We start from the raw sequence: 9,426 nt of genomic DNA, 5'->3' as shown, positions 1-9,426 counted from the left end.
CGGGGAGCTCCAGGGCCGCAGGGCCCCAGCCGGCCTCACCATGGGCTTCCCCAGGGGCTGCCGGGGAATCTCTGCTCCGGCACCTGGAGCCCTCCTGCCCCTCCTGCTGCTCTGACCTGGGTGTCTGCAGAGTTGTTGCTCTCACACATTCTCACTCCTTGCTCCAGCTCCAGTTGCTGTTGTTCCCCGCCACCTCCTCCTTCTTAACTCTCTTCTCCCAGAGGCGCTGCCACCATCACTGATGGGCTCGGCCTTGGCCAGCGGTGGGTCTGTCTTGGAGCCGGCTGGCACTGGCCCAGTAGGACATAGTGGAAGCTTCCGGAAGCTTCTCAAAGAAGCCACCCCTGTAGCACACACACACCCCCACCCCCTAACCCCCCAATCCTTGTCACACAAAGCCAATACATCCCTGCACAGATGCTTCTGCCTCTTTAATTTCTGTAGAAATTTCATTACATGAATATATAGATAAACTTGTCTTAGATTTACGGTGAGAAACCCACAGCATGCAAGCTGCTTGTGCCAAGTACTCTTTCTTATGGCCTCTCCAAGCTCCCTTGGAATTTGCTTTGAAGGGGAAACCATTAACCAAGCCTTGGATGAGATACTTCAGTGGGTCTCCTGTGTTCACAGACTGATAAGATCAGAGTCCTCCAGTATGTGCTCTAAACCAGCTTTTCAGGGTGGTTTATTAGCATTTTGCCACTGGAGCCTAAGTGAGCAAATACTGAAGTGCTGCACAGTGGTAGAGGCAGCACGTAAAGAATGCTCCATTAATACAGCAGGTTGTTTTGGCTTCTATTTAAATTTTGACTGTTAATGTACGATGTACAAGGCAGCTTTCTCTCAACCCCTGGAGTGAGTAACAGTTAACGCATCCTCTGTGCCTGCATGTTAATTCTTTTTTTTTCAGTCACACTTCAAAAAAAATGCTCATTTTTCTATGTAAGGAAACTAAGTACATGATGTTACTTAGAGATTGAGGGTGAGTAAATGACTGCTGGCATTGGCACTTGTACATTTGGAATTTGGCATTTGGGGGTCTTTTTTTTTTGTATGCCTGGTTTTCTGCAGTTTGTCTTCACATCTCAGTTTGTGCCAAAGAGGTAATCTGAAGATAAGCTCATACTTAGGCTTATAGTAGCCTCAAACTATTACAGAGGAGGAGGTTGAGGAAGAACCTGAAATACTTGCCTGAGATGGCTGGAAACTTGTCAGTAGTTATTCTAGACCTAATGTCAAGTTCTCCACTACCTGTTGTAAGTTCAGAATAGGTTTTGCTGTATTGTGTGCAGTAATATGTTGTTCCCAAAATATTAACACCACAAACATGAATAAGGCCGGCGTATGGAGAATACCATGAATTTACAGGAACACACTCTACCCATTTGAGGTGTGCACCATGGCCTCTCTTATTTCGCTGAGGCAATTTTTTATGGTGCTACGAAATTTTTATCGGCAGCCTTCTACCTACATGCAAAATACAGTTTGGAGTATCAGGTTGTTCTGCCAGCTACACCCTGACTACAGCAGTGCAGTAGCCTCCGGCAGTTAGACATGAGGACAGGCGGCACGGAGTTTTTCAGTTGAGACAGTGATTGCTCAATGCTGTGCTCGTATCCAGACCAGTGTACTCCAATGATGGTTCAGTGTAGCAACTAACTTAGTCCTGGAAGCTCCAGTGTAAGGGGGTAAGATACTTGAAAGTATCAACAAATAATTGTTTTTAAACACTGAACTTGGTTGGTTTACTTACCCTTGAGGTATCAGTGTAAAGGACTTTTTTCCCCTTCTTTTTTTAATTTCATTATTCCACTGGAGCTTTCCTGACTACTTAAAACTGGGTTTTGTGCTTAAAAATGCATATAATTTCTGACATCTTTTTTCTTTCTTTTTTTTTTAAGAGTAGGTACATTATTACACAGCTTAGGTACATCTTAATAGTGTAAGGCAAGGACTAAATAGTCCCAAAATGTGAATTTGACAATTGCACACCTGTACTGTTTCCTGATGTATTTAGTGTATGTTTACATGCTCAAAACATCTGCCCATTTTAGCACTTTCTTATTAATAGGTAAGGCTATCTTCAAAGGAGGCAATTCATAAAGATGATGGAGTTTTTAAGGCTCCTGCACCACCTCCCAAAGTGATAAAAACTGTGACAATACCTACTCAGCCCTATCAAGAGATAGTAACTGCATTGAAATGTAGGAAAGAAGACAAAGAAGTAAGTATTCTTAACAAATTTTTAAGATAAAGAATTGTTGGTAATCCTAAGTACTGAAGGAACAGTGTCAAAGTGAAATTTGGCTTTCCTGTTAAAGATAATATTTATATCTAAATAGTTGAATGGCCTTCATCAACTTCTTAATGTTTCCTTGCACTCAAAACTGGGTAGATCTTGAACTGTACCAGGTTAAGGTTATAATCAATCCCAAGAGCAACTTACCTAGGTGAAAATATTTGTCTCTTCCAGTTATACACTGTTGTTCAGCATGTAAAGCACTTCAATGATGTAGTGGAATTTGGTGAAAATCAAGAGTTCACAGATGATATTGAGTACTTGCTAAGTGGATTGAAGAGCAATCAGCCCCTAAACACACGTTGCCTTAGGTAAGATATCTTAATATAAAACACTGAACTTATATTTAAAGGAGGTACTGAATTAAATATTCATCAATGAAGTGACCGTGCTTTAAAATGTTGTTTGAGTAGTCACCTGGCACTTCTGCTATAAAGAATAAAATTTGAAACTAATCATCAAGATTATATATTGTGAATCAAAAGTAGTATGACTAGGAAGATGAAACAGAAATTTGTACAGTAAGAGACATCTTCAACACTCTTGTCTTCCTTGCTATAAATTAAAAAAAAATTTTTTTATAACTTTTCTTTGTTTAGTGCTATCTTATGTGTGATGTCTGTTCTGTATTTAAGGAAAAATCCAATTCTAAAATAAACTCCCTAAGACTGGGAAGTTACCTGGCTATAATCTGGAACTAACGTAATACTGAGATACTGTTTAACTCCAACCACCTGTTCTTTATCTTTTGTTGAGCAATAACACAGCTAACATCCACTGGAACTGTCGTGGCCTCAGTATTGATTGGAAACTTCCCCAAGTTCTCTTGAACTACTCATTGCACTCTTGAATATTCAAGTTACATATTATTGCGAAGTTAGTATCAGAAACGTTAGTCTTGCTTCGAAAAAGCTGATGACTTAATATAGGTACCCATTCCCTGGATGTAAAAGTATGATGTTTTGTAACTATGTAATAATCTTTTTTTTAATACTAGTAAACTTTCCTCTGTTTAGCAAAACTAAAATGCTAGAGAAGGAAAAACTTGAATCCACAGAGATGGGTGATGAGGACACTTTACTTGAGATTTGTCTGTGGATGAGAAAAAGCTTTATATGCTTTTAAGAAAGCTATTTTTAAAGTTTATTCTTCATGTTCCTCAAAAACTAGCAACGAATATTGTTGCTGAAGTATTAGAAAGCATTTTTACAAGAAAACTATTATCCAGTTTTTATGTACATTAGGATAAGAATAAATTAATACCATAATGACAGTTTAGGAGTGTGTTTCATATTGAGTGCACTTAATTTGCTTGTATGGCAAGTTTCCTAAGATCTTAAATTGACTTTTTTACTTTCCAAATTTATATCATGGAATATAATTTGTATAAACACCATAAAAATTTTTTCTTGCAGTTAAATAAAAAGAAAATCATTTTTCCAAAGGAAATCAATGTGTAAGGATAGGAATAGACGTAAAAGTATCAGAAACTGGTAGGTAAGCTCTAACTGGTGCTGTTGTGATCGGAGGCAGAAAGACCGCTTGTTCTTTAAAGAGCATCCTGTATGAATCTTGTTATAATAAGATTCCTCAGTACTCATGGAAGACTTGAGTGCAGAATCACTCCCACGTTACTCCGCATTTAAACGCAATGTACTTTTAATAGTCTGTATGTTGCACTGTGTTAGAAATGGCAGACGGCTTGCTAATAAAACTAGGGGAAGACTTCCATTTTTAGAATAGAACTGTTATTCTGATCCCTGATCAGACTAATATATTTGTCAGATTTTTTGCTGAAATCTATAGTGTGTCCATCAACCATAAATGCAGCAATAAGTATTAAAAATGTTTGGTTTTTTGTAACAGTATTGTCCGGCATAAATGGGACTAATCAGTCAGTCAGATAAGTAACTGTTTGAGAGCAATGGAAGCTCACATTTATAATTTCTGATAGTGCCTTGATCCATAATAAGCTCTCCTGTGCCTCTCCATGCTTGTGCTCAATCCATGAACATTTTACTTTCAATTTAAGTATTTGAAATTATTTCAACTCTTGTTTGAAAGAAGCAAGTTCAGGGTACCCTTTCAAATCCTGTTTTTAGCCAACCTTAAAATAAAACAGACTTAGTTTGGTGCTGGTAAGCAACTGTTGAATAAAGAAGTTTCAGAAGAAACATCCTGACAGAGTTTGTCAGGGTCTGAGGTATATGATCAGTCACATTTTGTAGACTTGTTTGTCTGCCTTTTTGGTAAATGTGCTCGTTTTAGTTGTTCTAATCCAAAATTAATTTTCTCTAGTGTAATCAGCTTGGCGACAAAGTGCGCCATGCCCAGCTTCCGAATGCATCTGAGAGCACATGGGATGGTAGCCATGGTTTTCAAAACACTGGATGATTCCCAACACCATCAGGTATGGATACATTGTGTATTTCATTAAAGTTTAATTCCTGTCTACTTTGTATGAATTTTGTGTACATGCAAGTCAAGGTCAAGCATGGGGAATAGTGTGCGTCTGGGATCAGTGGCTCCATTTTAGAAATCTGTAGCGGAATGAAACATAAAAGCACCTGCATGCCAATGTCAAATTTCCCTTCCACTGTTTATGTGCTTCTGGGTTTGGAAATTATTTTAAAAATCACTTAAGCTTTTTAAAAAAAAAAACTGCCTGTGCTTTGGATTGCTATTTTATATCTTCTCTTAAGCTTTTAAAAATAGTTTTATTGTTATAATTTCTTTCAAATAAAATACATTTGAAAGGAATCCTTTCTCCTTGTGTTTAAAGATGGCTCTAAGTGCTTATCTCCAGACTTGCTTGTATGTGAATTACTGCCTTTTCTGTAGCTGTTGTGGGGCATTTTTCATGTTCTGTGCTTGTCTCCTTGAGCAGTGCTGTAACTGCAGTTGTAGGATGCCTTGAGTATGTGCAGTGTTCTGTGCTAAAGCTAGGAAAGGTAAATTTTAACTACTTATGGCAACATTACCCAAGAGTTAAAAACTGAGGCAGCTTGGGGTTTCCTTCTTACCAACTTCACAAGTTTAATTCAGCGGTAATAGAAAACGCTTCTTGCGGGTGATGCTATTTTTCCAGCCATTGGAAGCCGTGCCTCGGGGGTATCCCCTGCGCTTCTGTTACAAAAGCTGAACGTTGGAAATGTTACTTGAAGTGGGTGGTATATATGTATATCCAGTCAGGTTTATTCCTTTTATTTAACAACTCTAGAAGAGCAACATACAATGCAGAAGGAAACTTTTCACCCACAGAAATAGACATTTAAGTGATTGTATTTGACATCTTACTGTGGGTGGGGGAAAAAGCTGTGGAGCTCTAAGTAACTAATTTATAAAAATAGCTTGTTTCCACCTCCCTCCCAACTTAGCAGTGGCTAACTGTAAAACGTAGGAATTGGGTTCAATGCGTTCATTATTTTGTGAGCTGTCAAAATAGTGCCAAGTGATACTAGAAATAAATAAAGTATAGTCACACTTGATTAGGACAGTTGCCACCCCTGAGTTGCAGGAGATCTGCCGAGGACAGCTAGAGTTCCTTGGAAAATGTACAAGCAGTCTTTTTTGGGCTACTTTGGGCAGTCTTTTTAACAGTTGCCATTATGCCTTCATTTTCAAAAGAACTAGCACATACAGTTCAAAAGGAAATTGCCTGCTATTATTAGTCTACAGTAACAAAAAGCATTGATTATATTCACTATTTTCAGTGTATTTGATGAAACACTACCTTTTGTGAGGAAGAAGAAAAATTGGTAGTTAACGTTTTAATGTAGTTACAGTGCATTCTTGGCACAGGTTATACAGTATTACAAAACTACTGATTTATCGAACTGTTAGTAATAAACGCTAAAATATATGCTCTAACTTCTGACAGCGTATGCTTCAAGCAGTGACCTTCCCTGTGTAAGCTTGCTGTCTCTCTATACTACCCTTTTATTCACTAAAATTTTAACTTGTTCAAAACGAATAGAAATTTCTCCACAAAATCTCAGTGCAAAGTGACTCAAAAATAATAAATCATACTAGGCTTTGCTTGCATGGCTCAAATCCACTTAAGATGTATAAGGACTGGGGAAAAAAACAACAATTATTTTGTTAATATTTTCTTCAAAGTATTTTGGAGATGGAAAAACTGCCACAATGACATTGCTAATGGAAACAAATGTAAGCATATACTGCATTCATTGCACTGATACAATGCAGTCGAGTGAGAAAGTAGAGGACTTTCGCATTTCCATAAAAATATAAAAAGCAGTTGCAGAAGTATCTTTTTTTAACCAGCAAGGAAAACAAAATAACCAGTTATCTTACTGAGCTATGCCCCAAAATATTTACATGAAAATTACTTGTTCCACCAAATTTTTCTTGTAGGTTTGTCTTCAAGCTACAATTTCAGGTTTTTAGCTGACTTTGTCTCTTCAGCTATTCTCTGAAGGTTTTGGGAGTATTATTAATTTTTAAAATAAAAGCTATATTTTCATTATAGCTGTCAGTAGTTAAGCACAGAAATGTGGTTTTGTAATGTCTTCAGCATGTGAATAATTAAAAAAAAGTGCATTAAACGTAGTGCTGAAGCCTAGAAAATAACCATCTGTTCCCACAAGCTGGAGTATAAATAGAACAAGCAAGGGAAGGCAAGGATGAGAGTGGGTGTAAATGGTCTGCCGTTTCTGGAGTGTATGTTCGACTAGAATGTTTTCCTGAATTCTGTAGAAGTATGAAGTGCAACTCCAGAGTTAGATATGCCATAAAATTTCTGTCTAGAGCAAATTTTATTTATTTACTTTTTTCTTCTCCTTTACACATTTGTTTGGAAGCAGAATGTGTTTTAAGCATTTTGAGGAATGGGACGGGGGGGAAAAAAAAGCCCACCCAAAAAACCAGCTTCACTACTGCAACCCATAAGGGTGGGATTTTGAGGGTTTGATTGGATTCTTTGGTGGTTTTGTTTCTTTAGGATAATGATCAAAAATTAGTTGTACTAACAATTTTCCTCTCATTCTCAACTCGGAATTCTGTGTATGATAGGACATGAGATAGTTAACCACATTGTCTGAAAGCTGTTTCAAACACTTAAAAAAGATCAGACCAAAATGTAAAGTTGTTATACTCGGGATTAAACCACATTTCCTAGAGGGACTAAGAAAAATGAGTTTTAGAAAACCTGTATCACTGGCATGTAGCTGAAGCGGGTTTGGTCCACATCATAAGCACCATTCACATTTGAGGTCCTCACTTGGGCAACATCAGAATTTTCCTGCAGCACGTCAGCATTGGGAGGCTTATTGGCCTGATGGCCTTCTGTATACGTGCTGTTGCAGGAACCCGGTTTGTGTTACCCATAGCTACTCCACTCCTTTTTGCTTTTCGGGCAGTCCTGCAGCCTGAAACCTTCTGCATGAAGTCCTAGTCCCCTGCTTGTGTCCCTTCTGATCACATTTAAGTATCTTAACCTGGGTGGAAGGTCTGAAGTGAAGTGTTGATGGACTTACGTGGAGGGAGAACCATTGCTCTCTGCATAATAAGGAGTTGGGTGGGTTGCGAAGAAGGGAGCTTGGGACAGGCAAGGGCTTGGTACGGAGGCTTACAAAATGAGCATGATTGCCTTCATCAGGCTTTGGAGTGTCTGTCAAGCATTTCTGAGTAGTGCTCTAAGAACTGTCTCTGACTTTCTGAAATGCCTAAGTATTGGCAGCCCAGATCATAAATTCAGCAGTTTCCCTCTGTTAACTGCTGCATAGTTTCTAGTTGATAGAAATTTCTTTGGGGGTGTAAGCTTTTGGTTTTTTACCAGGAAGCTCACCTGGATAACGCTGGTCACTAGAAAATATATCTTCATAGATACTGCTCTAATAGGTCCCACATTGCCTGAACAAGAGTTAGCGGAGTAACCTTTGGTTTCTCTGGAATGCATGTTGTGGTGGGTTGGCCCTGGCTGGAGGCCAGGTGCCCACCAAAGCTGCTCTGTCAATCCCCTCCTCAGCTGGGCAGGGGAGAGAAAACATAACAAAAGGCTTGTGGGTCGAGATATGGACAGGGAGAGATCACTCACCAGTTACCATCACTGGGGAAACAGGCTCGACTTGGGGAAATTAGTTTATTGCCAATCAAATCAGAGTAGGATAATGAGAAATAAAAACTAAATCTTAAAACACCTTCCCCCCAGCCCTCCCTTCTTCTGGGCTCAACTTCACTCCCGATTTTCTCCACCTCCTCCCTGTGAGCAGCGCAGGGGGATGGGGAATGCAGTTGTGGTCAGTTCATCACGTTGTCTCTGCTGCTCCTTCCTCCTCAGGGGGAGGACTCCTCACACCCTTCCCCTGCTCCTCCAGCGTGGGGTCCCTCCCACAGGAGACAGTCCTCCACAAACTTCTCCAAGATGAATCCTTCCCACAGGCTGCAGTTCTTAACAAACTGCTCCAGCCTGGGTCCCTTCCAGGGAAGGGTGACGTCCTTCAGGAACAGACTGCTGCAGCGTGGGACCCCTACAGGGTCACAAGTCCTGCCAGGAGCCTGCTCCAGCATGGGCTTACCACAAGGTCACAGCCTCTTTTGGGCATCCCCCTGCTCCAGCGTGGGGTCCTCCCCAGGCTGCAGGTGGAGATCTGCTCCCCCGTGGAGCTCCATGGCCGCAGGGGCACAGCCGGCCTCACCATGGGCTTCCTCATGGGCTGCAGGGGAATCTCTGCTCCAGCACCTGGAGCCCTCCTGCTCTGACCTGGGTGTCTGCAGAGTTGTTGCTCTCACACATTCTCACTCCTCTCTGGCTGCAGTTGCGCAGGTGTTTTCCCCTCCTTAACTGTGTTCTCCCAGAGGCACATACCATCAGCTACTGAGGCTGATGGGCTCCGCCTTGGCCAGCGGTGGGTCTGTCTTGGAGCCGGCTGGCACTGGCCCAATAGGACGTAGTGGAAGCTTCTGGCAGCTTCTTGCAGAAGCCACCCCTGTGGCTGCCCCCTCCCCCCCATCACACAGGCCCATGTATGTATTGACATACGTGCTCCAGTGTCCTGTTTTAATAACTGCCATTATGAAGGAAAGAGTCTTCTTCCAGGAACCTGAAATTTCTGACAGTTAAAAGCAGTTCCAACTAAATCCAGAGTAAACAATTTGTATGA

General features: G+C 40.6%; 1 protein-coding gene across 1 annotated transcript in view; it reads left to right on the top strand.

Moving 5' to 3' along the window:
* WAPAL (wings apart-like homolog (Drosophila)) overlaps positions 1–9,426 on the top strand; it is a 70,973-nt gene that overhangs the window by 44,209 nt on the left and 17,338 nt on the right. The window contains exons 5-7 of the mRNA XM_010297450.1: positions 2,075–2,227; positions 2,477–2,613; positions 4,601–4,712. Coding sequence (XP_010295752.1) covers positions 2,075–2,227; positions 2,477–2,613; positions 4,601–4,712 — 402 coding nt within the window. The remainder of the gene's footprint in view (positions 1–2,074; positions 2,228–2,476; positions 2,614–4,600; positions 4,713–9,426) is intronic.

This window comes from Phaethon lepturus, unplaced genomic scaffold (genome assembly GCF_000687285.1).
Source record: "Phaethon lepturus isolate BGI_N335 unplaced genomic scaffold, ASM68728v1 scaffold4010, whole genome shotgun sequence".
Classification (NCBI taxonomy): domain Eukaryota; kingdom Metazoa; phylum Chordata; class Aves; order Phaethontiformes; family Phaethontidae; genus Phaethon; species Phaethon lepturus.
This window is presented reverse-complemented; position numbering and strand designations above follow the sequence as displayed.